This window comes from Phoca vitulina, unplaced genomic scaffold (assembly GCF_004348235.1).
Source record: "Phoca vitulina isolate PV1807 unplaced genomic scaffold, GSC_HSeal_1.0 scaffold40, whole genome shotgun sequence".
Taxonomy (NCBI): Eukaryota; Metazoa; Chordata; class Mammalia; order Carnivora; family Phocidae; genus Phoca; species Phoca vitulina.
This window is the reverse complement of record NW_022589743.1, coordinates 893,924-911,254: the sequence shown is the minus strand read 5'-3', so window position 1 is coordinate 911,254 and position 17,331 is coordinate 893,924. Positions and strand designations below refer to the sequence as shown.

General features: G+C 51.0%; 1 protein-coding gene across 1 annotated transcript; it reads left to right on the top strand.

The window, feature by feature from the left end:
- The first annotated feature begins 194 nt into the window (after positions 1–194).
- PSMD3 (proteasome 26S subunit, non-ATPase 3) lies at positions 195–13,884 on the top strand. Its single transcript, XM_032428956.1, has 12 exons — positions 195–585; positions 3,705–3,895; positions 5,481–5,618; positions 7,136–7,272; positions 8,010–8,200; positions 8,363–8,466; positions 11,278–11,392; positions 11,497–11,616; positions 11,762–11,865; positions 12,120–12,275; positions 13,172–13,222; positions 13,429–13,884. The coding sequence occupies exons 1-12, from the start codon at positions 366–368 to the stop codon at positions 13,504–13,506; spliced, it is 1,605 nt and encodes a 534-aa protein (XP_032284847.1). The 5' UTR covers positions 195–365; the 3' UTR covers positions 13,507–13,884.
- Positions 13,885–17,331: the final 3,447 nt, after the last annotated feature.

The following is a 17,331-nucleotide window of genomic DNA, read 5'->3' as shown; positions in this document are numbered from 1 at the left end:
CATCTCGTGGACGCGCACGGAAAAGCAGTCCAGAGGAACACAGAAGAAAATAACACACTGAAGCACTCCAAATGCCGGGCCGACGCACACAAGCTCCTCCCAGCTCCTTCCTCGAAGGTCCGCCTCCATCCTGCACCTCGGCTGTTGATTTCTTTTCCTTTTGTGGACTCGGCCTTCGGCCTGCCGGGCCTGGCGTTTCCCAGAAGGCCCAGCGTCGGGAAGGGGTTTGCAGCTGCTCCGTCATCGTGCGGCCCGTCGCGAGCCCGCGCTCGTGTGCAGGCCCGGCTCGGTTCCTGGTCTCTGGTGCGAGGATTCACGCGAGGCCCTGGTCTCGGTCCCCGGAGTAGGCCGCGACCCCGGGCGCCATGAAACAGGAGGGCTCGGCGCGGCGCCGCGGCGCGGACAAGGCGAAGCCGCCGCCGGGCGGAGGGGAACAAGAACCACCGCCGCCCCCGACCCCCCAGGATGTGGAGATGAAAGAGGAGGCGACGGCGGGTGGCGGGTCATCGGGGGAGCCTGACAGCAAAGCGGCGGCGGCGGCGGCTGAGCACTCCCAGCGAGAGCTGGACACCGTCACCTTGGAGGGTACGAGAGCCCGGGCCGGGGACGTGCCGTGGTCACGGATGACAGCGCCCCGGTGATCCAGCCTATCCTCGGGACCCCAGCGCAGATTCCACCACTCCCGATTCCTTAGGATCACCCCCAGTGCCCGCCCCCTACCACCCTGACACTCCTGACTCCAGCCCCAGTAATGAACCTTCTCTCCAGGCTCTGGATTTCTCCCTGAACATACCTCCTCCCTCCTTACCTGGGTTGCATCTAGAAGTGGGTCTCACTGGGCCTGTGGACTCCCTCCCTCTTCTAAGTCCTCTCCGACCTACTCTATTTACATCCACCGAACTGATTCTGACGCCCCCAGTATGTGATCGGTCCCTCTAGAAACCGGTGTTTGTATTTATGTGTGTAAAGGGGGTCAGGGTGACGCAGAATACTGGCCCCTGAATTTTAAGACTGTACAAAAGTTTTCTGTTGCCTTAGCTACCTCTGGGAAACTCCCCTAAGACAAGCCTTTCTACTCGGTATCTTGCTTCCTTGTTTCTGTAATTAAGGTGCCTTTACAGTCCCGTTGCTCATTCTCTCCCTTCAGGCCTTTACTTCTGTTCCTAAAGAGTTGAAACACATTACAGACCTTCAAGTTTTTAGGTGTCATCTTTGAGTTCCTAATACTCACCTTCCACCTAAACTATGTATCAGTCCCCCCATTTCTTTTCTCCTAGGTAGTTGTTCCCAGTTTCTTACTACCGTCTCGGTCCTCCAAGTTCACATTTCACTTTTCTCAGAGCATCCTGTCCACGTTTGGAGTGGGCAGAGTGAGAGCTTCCCACTGTGAACCTGGTGCTGTTTTCCCAGCTCTGGATCAAGTGGAACCAGACTATTTATTGGGTTTTCTCTCTAACTGCATGAGAACCTTGCTCAAAAACATGGAGATAAGCAAAGTTAGGCTCCTGGGTGATGTTTTTGAGGATGTAATGTGGACTGCATCAGCCCCTACTCTAAAGTTGGGCAACAGGCTCAGTATCTAATCAAGACCCTTTTACCTAAAATAATGATAGCGACGGCAGAGGTGCGACTGGGTACATACACATGTTTCTTATAAAGCACTTCATTTTGTTAATATGAAGTAGTCCACGTTTCACTGTAGAAATTTTGGAAAATACGAGACGTCTAAAGTAGCAGGGTATAACATCGACCATGGTTAACATTTTTTCCTATGAATTTTTGAGTTGCTCTCCTGTAATTGAGATCAAGTTATATAGACAGTTTGGAACAAGGCATAACTAAATACAGATGACTTTGTGTTCTTTCATCTAACATATCCATAAACATAGTGTTCAATTTATTCCAGAAACGTTTATTGAATACCCAATATAGTGGCTAAGCATACAAGCTCTGGAATTCGTTTCCTCATCTCTATAAATGAGAGTAACAGTACCTACTTCACTGGGTCAGTGTAAAGATTAAAATGCTTAGAACGGGGCGCCTGGGTGGCTCAGTCGTTAAGTGTCTGCCTTCGGCTCAGGTCATGATCTCAGGGTCCTGGGATCGAGCCCCGCATCGGGCTCCTGCTCAGCGGGAAGCCTGCTTCTCCCTCTCCCGCTTCCCCTGCTTGTGTTCCTCTCTCGCTGCGTCTCTCTCTGTCAAATAAATTAAAATCTTAAATAAATAAATAAATAAAATGCTTAGAACTGTGCCTAGCACATGATGAACACATAGTAAACCCTCTGTAATGTTAGCAGTTATCATTATTATGTCAAGGGGACCCAGGCACTCTATGCTAAGTGTACAAAGGTAACTAAGAAACTACCAATTCATGTGTTCCCTTATTCCTGGACACTTCAGTTGCTTCCAGTTTTTTACCATTATATATAGCTTTGCAGCAGTCATCTTTGTGACCCAAGTTTTTAATCTACCTTTATGATTATTTCTTTAGTACAGATTCTCAATATGCCTGAGTTGAGAAGGCAGATATTTTTAGGGTTTTGGATGGGTATTGTTCAGAGAAACTGTACTGATTTACATTATACCAACAGAAATGTCCTGTTCACCCCTGACTCTATATTTTTTTTATAAGACACAAACTTTAAATATTAAGACATAGAATAGTTCAAAGTAATGTTATGATTTTTTTCTAAAGATTTATTTTAGAGAGAGCACAAGCGCACAAGCGGGAAGGGCAGAGGAAAAGGGAGAAGGAATCTCAAGCAGACTCCACGCTGAGCGTGGAGCCTGATGCAGGGCTCAATCCCAGGACCCTGAGGTAATGACCTGAGCCGAAACCAAGAATCAGACGCTCAACAAACTGCACCACCCAGGCACCCCTCTGTGTTACCAGTTTGGTAGTTGAAAACATTTCCATTTGCAGTTATTCAAATGCTAGTGAAATATATTTTCATATCTGTTAGCTGTCTGTCTGCTTTTTGCATTGTCTATTTGTGTTCATTTTTACTTATCCTAATTTATGCAAGCTCTTTGTAAAATAAGAATATGTCTCTGGTCACATTTGTTGCAAATATTTTTGTTTACACAGTTATTCAGAAGGATTTTTTGCAGAGTGGAGTTCATCATTCGTGTGTGTGTGTGTGTGTGTGTGATTTCTCCCATTATTTACATTTAGAAAGTCTTTTCCTATTTAGAAAACTGATAAATCTCCATGTGTTTGTCTTTTTTTTTTTTTAAGATTTTATTTATTTATTTGACAGAGAGCGAGCGAGAGAGGGAACACAAGCAGGGGGAGTGGGAGAGGGAGAAGCAGGCTTCCTGCCGAGCAGGGAGCCTGATGCAGGGCTCGATCCCACGACCCTGGGATCATGACCTGAGCCAAAGGCAGACGCTTAACGACTGAGCCACCCAGGCGTCCCTCCATGTGTTTGTCGTTGTTGTTTCTCATCGTTGCTTTTCCTTTCTTCCTCTTTCTGTCACCCTCTACCCTTTCCCCTACCCCAGCTTTATTTTTCTTTGTCTCTTGGTTATGTCTTAAAATCATTGTATGGCATCTGTAAGTATTGCTTAACCGTATTAGGCAAAAGAAATGACTGGCTACATCTTGCCCTTTAAAAGAGGTTCCCTAGAACTTCTTGCCTAGAGTGGTGGGAGAATAGGAAGAGTTAGAAGTAACATTTTTTTTCTTCTGTGGTCCTCCACAGACATCAAGGAGCACGTGAAACAGCTGGAGAAGGCAGTTTCGGGCAAGGAGCCTCGATTCGTGCTGAGGGCCCTGCGGATGCTACCTTCCACATCACGCCGCCTCAACCACTATGTTCTCTATAAGGCTGTGCATGGCTTCTTCACCTCAAATAATGCCACTCGAGACTTCTTGCTGCCCTTCCTGGAAGAGGTAAGTGAGTCAGGTGCTTAAAGGGTACAGGCTTGGCCTCAGACCACACCCCACCCCCACCTCTCGATGTAATTGTTTCTCATCCTAAAGACCTGTCTTACTACCTGCTGTAGCTGACTGGTGAAACAAAGCAGCTCGTTTTAATACTCATTTGCCCACTAACAAGGGAACCATCCTGCCCTGTAGTATCATTCTTCTGAGTTAGGGAAAAGAGCTGGGAATCAGGACCCTTTGAACCAAACTCCGTTCCCACTGCTCCCCAACACCAACACTCTCCTCCAGTTGGGTGGTGTCTCCATGGTCCTAGGAGAAGGTACCCCCACCTCTCTGCCTCCGAAACCTCACCGTGGAGGACGTATAAAACAGTGGTTAAGAGCACAGGTTCTGGGCGCCTGGGTGGCTCAGTTGGTTAAGCAACTGCCTTCGGCTCAGGTCATGATCCTGGAGTCCCGAGATCGAGTCCCACATCGGGCTCCCTGCTCAGCGGGGAGTCTGCTTCTCCCTCTGACCCTCCCCCCTCATGCTCTCTCTCTCTCCCATTCTCTCTCTCAGATAAATAAATAAAATCTTTAAAAAAAAAAAGAGCACAGGTTCTGGAGGTAGAGTTGAATTTGAAAACCAGCTCTACCATTTGGTACATGTGGGACTTGGACAAGTGATCTAATCTCCTGATGCTTCATTTTCTTCCTTTGTTAAATGTGGTGAACAGATTTGGGGGACGAAGGGGAGGAAAGGAATATGTGTAAAACTCTTAGAACCGTGCCTGGCACATAATGAATGCTGAGGAAGTTTGTTTGTTGCTGGCAGTGGACTCCGTGTCAGGAAAGACCCCTCCTTTTCCTTTCTGGCTGTAAAATCCCCCTTATGTCCAGGTCCTGCCCCTTCTCACACCTCATTGTCCCTTCAGCCATCTCCCTATATGCTCATGGGCTGTTCCATAGAACAGACTCAAAAAATCCTTTGAGGTGGAATGATGAAGAATTTATTGTCTGGGAACAGGGAAAAGCACCCTCTTCCTACTTCACCTGGAAAAATTTTTTTTAACCTATATATCTCTGAATTCACCCCAACGTGTTTGTTTTTGAGCTGTTGCACATTATTCCAGTTTGGATGACTAGATCCGATAATAAGTACGATGTATATGTCAATTTCCCCCAAATTTCCTTTGTTCCCATCAAAAAAAAATTATATCTCATTATTCTTGACCTCATCCCTAGAATTATATTACCTTGTTAAACCCTCTCTGATAAAATTGCAGTGGTTCCAGGTGTGGTGGTTTAATCTCTCTACTTAGATTGTAGACTCTTTGAGGGGTCTTCGTAATATCCTTTCTGTCCCCATTATATTCTGTAAAGATGTCTGTTATACTCCTGTCAGCCTTTTTTTTTGTTTCTATTGCCAGCCTCCTTGACTTCCTTTGGAAGGGGACGGTGCCATCTTTATTTTTATATCCCAGTACCTAGAAAAATCTTGCATATAATAGGCACTCAGTGAATATTTGTTGAAATACATTGTGAGTGCTTAATAAATTCTTAATTGGTTGATCTGACTGAGCTTTTCCACAATAATTCCTGTCTTCTCCTAGCCCATGGACACCGAAGCTGATTTACAGTTCCGTCCCCGAACAGGAAAAGCTGCGTCAACCCCCCTCCTGCCTGAAGTGGAAGCCTACCTGCAGCTCCTCATGGTCATCTTCCTGATGAACAGCAAGCGTTACAAAGAGGTATCCAGGACCAGAGCAAGCAGAGCATGGGGTTTGCGGGAGAGATTGTCTCTGGTGAAGAACTGGAGAGAGTCCCTGGGCTCTTCTTCGTGCCCCCAGACCCTTTCCCCCATGTGGGAATGTACCAACCCCACATCCAGGGAAGCCCCCTTGGCTCGTGCTGAGACTCCGTGGGAAGTGGCAGGCATCTCTCTGGCACAGTACCGGTGCGGTGGGTTCTGTTAGGAAAGGGAGATTTAGAGACAGAAACCTGAGTTCAAATCCTAGCTGTACCTTATGGCAAATTAATTTCTCCTGGCTTTACGTCAGATGGGGGAAAACAATGCCCAACTCACAACATCATTGTTGGCATTAAATAAAATACTAGCACGGTGATCTGCATATAGTAAGTTTTCACGGTATTTTCATAAGTGGCAGCTCTGATGACGGGACTGAGCCACCCTCCCCCCGCCCCGGCTGGGGCCAGCTTCTTTGTCAGTCACAGCCACTATCCAAAGAACACGCTCAAGAAATGACAGGACTGGGGCGTCTGGGTGCCTCAGTCGGTTGAGCATCCGACTCTTGATTTGGGCTCAGGTCATGATCTCAGAGTCGTGGGATCAAGCCCTGAGTTCAGCTCCATGCTCAACAGGGGTCTGCCTGAGATTCTCTCTCTCCCTCCCCCTGGCTAGGACCCCCGCTCTTGAGTGTGTGCACGTGCCTACCCACGCGCTCGCTCTCCCAAATAAGTAAATCTTTTGGAAAAAAAAAAAGAAAGAAATGACAGTTCCCCCTGTTCCATTCCTTGTTTTGTTTTTTTCTTGCTTGCCACGAATCGGTTTTTGTTTGTTTTTAGATGTAATTCACCCCCTTTAAAGTGTACAGTTCAGGGGCGCCTGGCTGGCTTAGTCAGTAGAGCATCCGACTCCTGATCTCTGGGTCATGAGTTTGAGCCCGACATTGGGTGCAGAGATTACTTAAAATAAATAAATTAATTAACTAAATTAAATACATTAAAAAAAAACTTAGGGTACAGTTCAGTGGGTTTTGATGTGTTCACAGTGTTGTGCGACCATCATCACTGTCTAATTCTAGAATAATTTCATCACCCCAAAAAGAAACCCCATTACGGTTAGTAGTCACTCCCCATTCTCCCCTCACCCCAGCCTCTGGCAACTACTCATCTACATTTTCTGGCACATGGATTTTCCTATTCTGGACATTTCCTATAAATGGAATTATGTAACACATGGCCTTTTGTGTCTGGCTGCTTTGACTTAGCATAATGTTTTCTAGGTTTATCTGTGTTATAGTGTATATCTGGATTCCAGCCCTTTTTATGGATGAATAATATTCCCGTTGTATGGATAATTATGAATAATGCTGCTGTGAACATTTGTGTACAAGCTTTTATGTGAACATACGTTTCCAGTTCTTCTGGATTCGTGCCTAGGAGGGGAGTTGCTGGCTCATATGATAGCTCCCTGTTTAACTTTTTGAGGAACTCCCACTTGATTCTCTTTTGGCTGCCTCCCCAGGCACAGAAGATCTCTGACGATCTGATGCAGAAGATCAGCACTCAGAACCGCCGGGCCCTGGACCTCGTGGCCGCAAAGTGTTACTATTATCACGCCCGGGTCTATGAGTTTCTGGACAAGCTGGATGTGGTGCGCAGGTACAGATGGCCAAGGGCTGACGCCGAGGTTAACAGCTGTCCCCCAGGCTCTTCCCTACACTCCACAGCAAGGGAGCATTGGTAGGTCAAGGGTAGAAGGACAGGCTGGAAAACATTTCACTCCTCGGCTTAAAACTTGTGGTGGCTCCCATGTTCCTCAGGGAAGAGCTGAAGTCACCATAGCATGTGAGGCCTGACGTGCTCTGGCCCCTGCTAACTGCCTTCTTGACTCTACCTCCCCCCGCTCCCCCCGGCTCACTCCTCCGCCACACTGGCCTCCCTGCTCTCCTGGGGCATGCCAGGCACACTCTTCTCTCTGCTGACGCTGCTCCTCTCCCTACTTCCTTTAAGCCTTTGTTACCTTTTCAGAAGTGAGTCCTGTGCTGATGAAGCTATTTAAAACTGCATCCCCATCCTCCTCGCCTCCTGCGTTTCCCGCTGCACTTTCCCTGGTTTCCCCACAGCCCTGACCTCCTCCTGTCATGCTACCTACGACACTCATCTGTCACAGTCGTCGGCTGTCTCGCCCGTTCGGATGCGGAGCTGTGGCCTCTTTGTGCGCCTGGAATAGCGCATCCCGCCACAGGCGCTCCAGGGTTGAAGAGTCAGTGAATAGCCAGAAAAGCAGTTTGTGCCACTTTTTTTTTTTTTTTGCAATTGAGAGAATAGAGCGTTCAAAGCCGTTCAAAGAGTTGTTCTTTGAGGCGTTTGACATGCTTTTTCTTGCCTTCGCGAAGCTTCTTGCACGCTCGGCTCCGGACGGCCACGCTCCGGCACGACGCAGACGGCCAGGCCACTCTGCTCAACCTCCTGCTGCGGAACTACCTGCACTACAGCCTGTATGACCAGGCCGAGAAGCTGGTGTCCAAGTCCGTGTTCCCCGAGCAGGCCAACAACAACGAGTGGGCCAGGTACCTCTACTACACAGGTGAGCGAGGGGCCCGGGGGGTGTCGGGCCCACGGGGTGCAGAGGTCCGCAAAATCGGGTGCACTTGGTGCCCGGGAGGCCCAGAGGCCCGTTCGGCGCCCTGGTTTGCAAGGGGCTTTGGAGGACGCCGTCCTGCTGACGCGCCCTCTCCTCCGCACCCAGGGCGAATCAAAGCCATTCAGCTGGAGTACTCAGAGGCCCGGAGGACGATGACCAATGCCCTTCGCAAGGCCCCGCAGCACACAGCTGTCGGCTTCAAACAGACGGTGAGCAGCGCTTCGCATGCCCGCGCCGCTCCCTCATCTGATAATGCTTTCGCTCTCCTTCCCTGCGCAGGGGCCCGGGAAGGCCTCCTGAACCTTCATTATCCAGAAGTTGCATCGCATGTCCGTTTGTGCGTAGCACTGATCAGAGCACATGAAGCAGACTCTGCTGCACCTCCCGTGGTTACGTTCAGAGTACTATCCTTCCTAGATAGGTTTTAGAATATTCCTGTTTCCCCGGCGCTCCTTATAGTCATTCCAGTCATGGGCCTGGGTTGTGTTGAGAAACCCCAGGCTCTTTCCTGGTCCCTCACATGCCCATTTGGGAGCAGTGTTTTCTTTGGCCAAGGAGCCCAGAAAATCGCCATCAGGCTGACTGATTCGGGGGCAGATAAATCTTGGCCACCCGAGAGCCGTCAGTCACCAAGTATTTTTTGAGTGCTGACCTTGGTGTTGGGCGCTGTGATCTAGGTAAACAGCGTTGACTCAGCAAGGCTTGAGGGCCCATGTAAAGTCACAGAGCCTGGTAGCCAGAATTTGGACCCAGCTTTCCTAACTACGGACCTCTGTTCCCATTTTAACATGACCTCCACCTCCTCGTGCCCTTGAAAGAGAACCAGATGGAGAAGTGCAATGATTAGGTCCGTGTGGTCAAGATTTGGTTTCAAGATTTGGTTTGTTTCTGTTCAGAAGTTCAGACAAAGACAGGTTTGGTTTTGGTCAAATAATTAAAGACATCTTTAAAAAGTTAAGTTTAATCTGGTTTTTGAAGATGGGTAGAATTTCACAGAAAGGAATGGCTTTTCAGACATACACGGTATGTGTACAGAGTATTAGATTGCTTACAACATATGACATATGCTAAAGTTTCTAAAAATACAGGTAAGCAGTATAGAAGCGGTGTCGTGTACTGGGGAGCGGCATTGTGGGGTAAAGCAGAGTTTTCAAACCAGACTTCACTATGGATGGATGAGGGATAAGGTTTCAGGGGTTTCTGTGGTAGAGCCAGGTGGCAGGAAAGAGCAAAGAGAGCTGGAGTGAGGTCTTTGGCCAGCAGACTGTCGGCGGGAGCCACCCCCCACCCCTCCTTCCCCATCACTAAGTCGCCTCCATGTCTTTTGTATTTGTCTCCTCTCTGGTATCACCAGTGCCCTTGTTTGAGCCACTAGCATTTCTGGTCGTCTTCCTCCCCGTTCTGAGCCCAGTTTCCACATGCCTGCCTGACGAAACAGAGCTCCAGGCCCATCTCTTTGCCCAGGAAGCTTGCATTGCTCCCCATTACCTGCCCAGGAGAGTATTACAAGTCTTGTGAGGGAGGCAGGCAGGGGTTATGATGACACTGGATGACACTGCTGTGGCCACCGTTGCTGCCCATTGTAGGGACCAGGAAACCGAGGACTTGGTTGCTCAGCTTTTCTGAGCTAGTGAGTGAAGACTAGCATTCTGTCCTCAAACTCCGAACTCAGCCTGGCATTCAAAACAGCACGTCCCCAGACGGGCCCAGCCTCCCCCATGAAAGCCTTCCAAACTTCTTGAGACGTGTGCTCACACTTGTCCAGTCTGTTCCCTCGGCCAAAACATCCTCCTTTTTCTGCTTCATCCAAATCCTTACGGCGTGTCTTAACTTCTGCCCTTCGCCTGGGTTTCCCCTCACTCCTGGATTCTCCAGGGAACGGGGCAGCATTGCAGGTGTATGGGGCTGAGTGTCGGCATGATCACCCACCACCCATCTTTTTTTTTTTTTAAGATTTTTTTTGGGGGGGCGCCTGGGTGGCTCAGTCAATTAAGTGTCTGCCTTCAGCTCAGGTCATGATCCCAGGGTCCTGGGATTGAGCCCCGTGTCAGGCTCCCTGCTCAGTGGGGGAGCCTGCTTCTCCCTCTCCCTCTGCCCCTGCTCGTGTGCTCTCTCTCTCACTCACTCTATATCTCAAATAAATAAAAATCTTAAAAAATATATATATTTATTTATTAGGGAGCGAGAGAGAGAGAGAGCACACGCAGGGGGAGGGGCAGAGGGAGAGGGAGAAGCAGACTCCCCACTGAGCAGGGAGCCCGCCGCGAGGCTCCATCACGGGACTCTGGGATCGTGGCCTGAGCCAAAGGCAGGCGCTTAACCGACTGAGCCACCCAGGCGCCCCAACCCACCACCCATCTTAACCCCTTACTTCCCTCACGACTCTTGCTGTCACGTGATGTGGCCCTGTCCATCCTACTTGGTGGGCGGCTCCTTCATCGCTGGCATCATCCCCTCCGTTGTAATTTTCCTCACTTGGTGCCAAGTCCATGGTAGGCACTATTCAGAAATCCCTGAGTTTTATGGAGAAGGAAGGGCTGGATTTCCCAGGCAGCCTCCTGCGTCCGCACACGGCCCATTCGCTGAGGTTCTGCCCGTCCCCTTCCCACGCTTCTGCCTCTGGCCAGGTGCCGAGTTCTCCACACTCACCTCCTCTTCTCCAGTATCGATCCACCTCCCTAAGCAGCATCTTTGGCTGATCCTGTTCCATTCCCTAGATCTCTGGGCCCTGTCCCCTCACCGTTTCTGAGCCACAGGACCTGCCCGTTTGGCCTGAACTTCCAGAGCGTTGCCGTTGCAGCGTGGTGTGCCGTGGACCTTAGGGCTCAGTGTGGTCAAAGGGGCAGCTCTTCCAGGACCTGGCTCTGGGCACAGGCCCAGCTCTGCATGGGCCTAATCTTAGCAGGGCCATTTTCCCTGTTTCGCAGTGTGGCTGCACTGAAGCCCCGTTTCTCTCCCCCCCCCCCCCCCCCCCCCCTGGGGCTTCTTGCCCCCTGTGCTCCCGTGTCACACACCTCCAGGTGCACAAGCTTCTGATTGTGGTGGAGCTGCTGCTCGGGGAGATCCCGGACCGGCTACAGTTCCGTCAGCCGTCCCTCAAGCGCTCGCTCATGCCCTACTTCCTCCTGACTCAAGGTAAGGCCGGCCCCGCTCCCAGAGCTGGCCGGACCCCGGGCGCCGTGGCCTCCTCGGTGGGTTTGCCCGTTGGCGTCATCCGACCCACTCCTCTCCCCCTCCAGCTGTCAGGACCGGAAACCTAGCCAAGTTCAACCAGGTCCTGGACCAGTTTGGGGAGAAGTTTCAAGCAGATGGGACCTATACCCTAATCATCCGACTGCGGCACAACGTCATTAAGACAGGTGCGGGTGGGAGTCTGAGGGGCCGCTGGAAGAGCAGGACCCAGAAGAGACTTCTGCAAGGGATGGGGACAGCCCTAGGGGTGTCCGTGGGTGGGTGAAGGGGCTGTGCCCACCATGCCCACCCCACTGCTCCTTCCTCTCCCAGGTGTGCGCATGATCAGCCTCTCGTATTCCCGAATCTCCCTGGCTGACATTGCGCAGAAGCTGCAGCTGGATAGCCCAGAGGACGCGGAGTTCATTGTTGCCAAGGTGGGGCTGGCTCGGGGACTACACTTACCGCGCTCCTGCCGCATTTCAGGGGGCGGGAATGAGAGGAGATTGGTCAAGGAGGGGGTGGCATGGTCTTTTCAGGGAGTGCCAGTCTTAGAGTGAAGCCAGGAAGTTTCCAGAGAGAATGTGTACTCAAGTGAGCGTGTGAGAGTGTAAGGAGGAAAGGAACAGAATGTTCTCAGATTTAGAAGAAGGGCTCTCTGGTGACTTTGCGTCCCCCTGGGGACCTGCAGGCCATCCGGGATGGCGTCATTGAGGCCAGCATCAACCACGAGAAGGGCTACGTCCAGTCCAAGGAGATGATTGATATCTATTCTACCCGTGAGCCCCAGCTGGCCTTCCACCAGCGGATCTCCTTCTGCCTCGATATCCACAACATGTCTGTCAAGGTGAGAAGCTGGGGCTGCAGAGCGGGGTTTGGCAGCACCCAAGGATTCCTCAGAGATTAGCCTAGTTCCCGGCCCTTCTCTGTAAAGTCGCTGAATGGCAGGGCAGGGGGCCCAGAGGGAACAAAGGACTCGGCATGTGGGCCTGGAAGACCTTCGACTGCTTCTAAGGGCCTGGTTTCCAGGGGACCAGACGGATTCAGAGTGCAGGGCTCCAGATTTGCTTCCAAATTTGAGTCATTCGCCTTCTCTGAGACTGTTTCTCCATCTGTGAAGCTGATGGTGAGAGTGAGAGGACCTGCCCTGCGTGCTTCAGGCTTGATGACATTAAATGCAATCAGTGTCTCAAGGCACTTAGTGAAGTCTGAACTGTGGGAAGGCAGGGTGGGTGTCTAGTTCCACAGAGGCTGTTAAGCCCTTATCCTGTGGCAGGCACTGACTTGGGGGCTGGTACCGTGTGTCAGATTTTTTCCTGGTCTCTTCTTGCCCCGAGAAACTAGGGATGTTGTTGCCTTGCTTAAAATCAGGTAAATGCTGTGCTCAGGGAAGCAGGGAAGGCCAGGCCTTTTCACACATTGAAACCTCTGCCTGGACTGCCTTTCCTCCATTCGCACACCAGTCTGTTCCTTTCCTCCTTTCCCTCCTCACTGCCAATCCCCCTCCCTGCCCATTCAGGAGCATTAGTCACTTACACCTCCGGGGTCTCCTGATTCTCTCCTTTAGCAGTTAGCACGTGGTGTAGTAGTAATTCGCTTGCATGCCTAGCTCCCCACTAGACTCCACTGGAGAGCGAATAACCTTATTCATGTCGTGGTGCCCAGTACACAGAAGGAGCACGATAAACGTAAGTTAAGTGCGTGCCTTCTCTTCATCTTGTTCCTCTCTCTGCTGTGCTTTAGGCCATGAGGTTTCCTCCCAAATCGTACAACAAGGACTTGGAGTCTGCAGAGGTAAGGTGCCTTCTACTTTAGAGAAGACTGAAAGGTCAGACTTCCCTACAGAGAGGGAAGAGGGAGGCGGTTTCTGGAAGGGCTCGGAGCAGCTCTGAAGCTTTGGCAGTCCCTGACCTTGGGGTGGGCTGGGCTGGGTGAAGCACTGTGTGAGAGAGCCCCACTGGTCCCCAGCAGCCCAGCCCTCACCCCACCTCTTGCCCCAGGAACGGCGTGAGCGAGAACAGCAAGACTTGGAGTTTGCCAAGGAGATGGCAGAAGATGATGACGACAGCTTTCCTTGAGCTGGGGGGCTGGGGAGGAGTGGGGTGAGTGGGGACTGGCTCATTATCTTTCCCCCTTGGGGTCCCCTGCCCAGGGAACTGGCCCCTTTCCCCTACATGCCTCACAGACTGCGTATGTGCAGGGGGTGAGGGGTGCAGGGAGCCAGCCACCCCCCCCACCCCAGGACCCCTCCCCAGCCAGTGACATAGCGCACGGTGGGCAGGAGGGTGGGCAGGCGGCCTCCCCAGGGCAGGGTCCTGGCTAGTGGTGTGGGCAGCAGGATGGGAGGGAATAGCCCCGTGCTCTCCAGGGAGTCGGGGACTGGAATTGGGACACGTGTTGGGTTGTATGTTTTTTGAAGCTTCAATTATGATTTTTAAACAATAAAAAGTTCTCCAAAGTTCTTTGTGCATCGTTTAATGACTGTACTTCGCTCTCGCACCTGCAGTACTGACAGAGCCAGATTTTTCTTTCCTGGTCTTGGGAGGACCACCCCAGTGTGATCACCCAGGGCGACAGTGGATGAGGATGAAGCCAAGGGCAGGGTGAAGGGATGCTGATCTGGCACCAGAAGGGCCTGTCTCCTCTCTAACTGGCTGGCCAGTGTTGGGCAAGTCGCTAAACCTCTCAGGCTCCTTCCCCACACCTGTCCAATAAAGGGTTAGACTCCGTGCCCTGGCTCTAAAGTTAGAAATCTAGAGCTCTGGAGGGTCAAAGGAAAGGCCAGGGTCTGGCCCTCGGGTGAGGTCTGCGGAGGAGAGAAGGGGCTCTGACGGGTCTGCAGCCGGAGGGGGAGAGCCTGGCTTTGCCCAGTTGGCCCTCACCGAATGGGAGACAAGCTCCCCAGGGAGAGCAGACCTGGGTCAGGCAGCAGGGGGCTCCCTGGGGCCCCGCCCACTTACTCCAGCTGTGGGGGCGGGGGGGTGTCTGCTTAGGTCTTGAAGTCTCCCGGCTCCTGACAGCACTGCTCCCCATCGCGGGTCACTGAATTATTGCTGTGTCCCCCGGCAGCCCCTGGGACGCTGCCATACATGTTCTCCGCTCCGTCCAAGTGCTGTTACCTGAACACGGCCTTGTGGGTTTCCGCCTCTGCTTAACTGTTCCCTCTCCAGCCGTGCTCTGGCTCTCCACCCCATGGATTTCTACTCCAGGCTTCCTGCCTCGCAGTGTGATGGATCCCCCTGGCTTCTGGAACACTCACTTGAGATCAGATACTCTTAGGAAGTCGTGTGAAAGTCTTATCTTCCTGACTCGTAGGTTCTTAGCATGAGGCATTTGTGTCCTCCCGGGGCTTTGCCCAGTGCCTGGCACACTGGGTCCGATGAAGTCTTGTTTGGTAGGAAAGGTACGCTCCGTTCATCACCAGCTGAAGCTTTTCATCCCCCAGTATCCCTAATTTCCACTAAAGGCGTGTTTTAGACAGGCCTTGCTTTGGTTCCTGATCGCATGCCAGCCTTGGTCACAGTGACCTGGCATCACCCACTTCATTTAAAAAGCTACTGCCACCTCTCAGGGTAATGAAACTCTTTTTTTTTTTTTTTTTTTTTAAGATTTTATTTATTTGAGAGAGAGAAAGCATGAGAGGGGAGAGGGTCAGAAGGAGAAGCAGACTCCCCGCTGAGCCAGGAGCCTGATGTGGGACTCGATCCTGGGACTCCGGGATCATGACCTGAGGTCAAGGCAGTCGCTTAACCAACTGAGCCACCCAGGCACCCAGTGTAATGAAACTCTTAAAAAAAAAAAAAAAAAGACTATTTTGGGGGCACCTGGGTGGCTCAGTTGGTTAAGCATCTGAGTCTTGATTTCGGCTGGGGTCATGATCTCAGGGTTGTGAGATCGAGCCCTGTGTGGGGCTCTGCACTGGTCGTGGAGCCCGCTGAAGATTCTCTCTCTGCCCCCCGCCATGTGATCGCTTGAGTGCACACGGTCTCTCTCTAAAAAAAAAAATAATACTTCATTTTTAAGTAATCCCTGCACCCAACGTAGGGCATGAACCTACAACCCCAAGATCAAGTGTCATACGCTCTACTGACTAAGCCACCCAGATGCCCCAGGTTATAAATCTTAAAGTTAGCACCTGGCCCAAAGTGCCTCAGACCCTCTCCTGGTTGGTAACAGATTGGAGAGTGTGTCACCCTGGTCCAGAGAGCCGGGGTCATTTGCCATGATTTCCTGGTTCTCACCCACCTTGAGTCTATGGACTGTTTTTCTGTCTGCTCGCCGTCTGGAAGTTTCTTGTAATTCATACCCATTGGCTTGGTTTTCTCTTCCTGGAGAAGCTTAGTGTCCTTTTTATGCTTAGGGAGTTCACTGTGTTCACTTTCTAGGTTTTTTTGTTTGTTTTGTTTTGTTTTATTTTTTAATTAGAGAACTACAGAGAAGCATGAAGAATATCGTAACAAATACCCATGTATTTCCACGCAAGTTTAATAAATGGTGACATTTGGTTATCAAGTTTTCTCAACCGAGGAAAACCATCACAGATCAGTTGGAAGCCCATCTTGTTCCTTTCCCAGGCCCTTCCCAACCTTCCCTAGAGGCAGGCACTCCAATGAGTTCAGGGGGTAGCCTTCTAGTTTATGTTTTTATACCTTATGTTATGCAAAATATAGTAGTGTTTTGCGTTTTTAAATCTTTTAAATGATGTATCACATGAACGTAACTTGCTCTGTTCACTCAGTCTTGGTTTTGAGATCTAGTCGTGTTGATGCCATGCCCAGCACTGTCTTAGGCGCTTCGAAACAGCATAAATAAAGCAAATTCCTTTCCTCACGGTTTTTTATTCCTTGAGGGCTTGGGGCGGGGGTGGGGGAGGCGTATGCGGTATGAATGGACCACGATTTATTTAGCCCTTTCCTGACTGGTGCGCGTCGATTTGCTCTGACGGTCAGTGCCCCGGAGGACAGCTGTGTGTGTCCCCTCGTATGCAGGGACTGTATGTGGTGTGCAAACTTTTCTCAAAGGGCCAGATTGCACATTTTTTAGGCTCGTGAGCCATGTGGTCTGTCACAACTATTCATTTCAGTTCTGCCCTTCTTGAAAGCGGCTATAAACAATATGTAAACAAATTAAGAACACTGGGGTTTGAATTTCATATGATGATTACAAGTTAGGAAATACCCTTTTGATTTTTTCCCCCCAACCACTTAAAAATGTAAAACCCATTCTTGACTCGAGGTGTCCATATCTTGGCTCACAGGCTGAGTCTGCAACAAATGAGTCACCCCGGAGCCCTTTGAAAGATGCTCCAAGTCCAGTACCAGCTGAAAACAGGAAGCGTGAGGGGAAGTCGCTGACCAGTTCTAGCCATTGAGAAACACCTGGGAAAGCCTTCAGCAAGCTGGAAGGCAGAATGACAGCCAGAGGTCTCCGGAGCCAGGCCCTTTGCCAGAAGATCGTTCTGGTCTAGCTCAGCCTGTGCGACAGGGCCAGTAACAAGCCCTGCCTCTCTTTATCGTCCCATGGGTAGGGCTGACGTCTGGATCGAGCCATCAGCCTCCAAGAAGAACAGCTACCTGAACAGGAAGGTAGTGTAATGGGGACGGCGCAGGTTGGGGAAGCCTGACTGCACATCCCGCCTGGCTGGGCCACCGATGCCTTCTGTGATCTGGGGCAAGACCCTTCGCTGTCTCTAACGGGAGTAATCCGCATCCCTCCACTCGGTTTGTAGGATGACGTGACGAAAAGTGTGATGGAAGATGCCTGACATACGAGAGGTGTCCGATAACTGCTAGCCAACATTTGGATTCTCTCCCCCACGGAGTGGAGGCCAGGACACTTCCCGGGACAGGAGCAGCCTGCTCCATCTTCTAACACTTCTGACCGCTGGAAAAGCTCGTTCCTTC

Coding starts and splice junctions, on each gene's coding strand:
- PSMD3 (XM_032428956.1), top strand. CDS start 366: ATGAAACAGGAGGGCTCGGCGCGGCGCCGCGGCGCGGACAAGGCGAAG. Junction 3,896..5,480: donor TGCTGCCCTTCCTGGAAGAG/GTAAGTGAGTCA, acceptor GTCTTCTCCTAG/CCCATGGACACCGAAGCTGA. Junction 8,201..8,362: donor CAGGTACCTCTACTACACAG/GTGAGCGAGGGG, acceptor CTCCGCACCCAG/GGCGAATCAAAGCCATTCAG.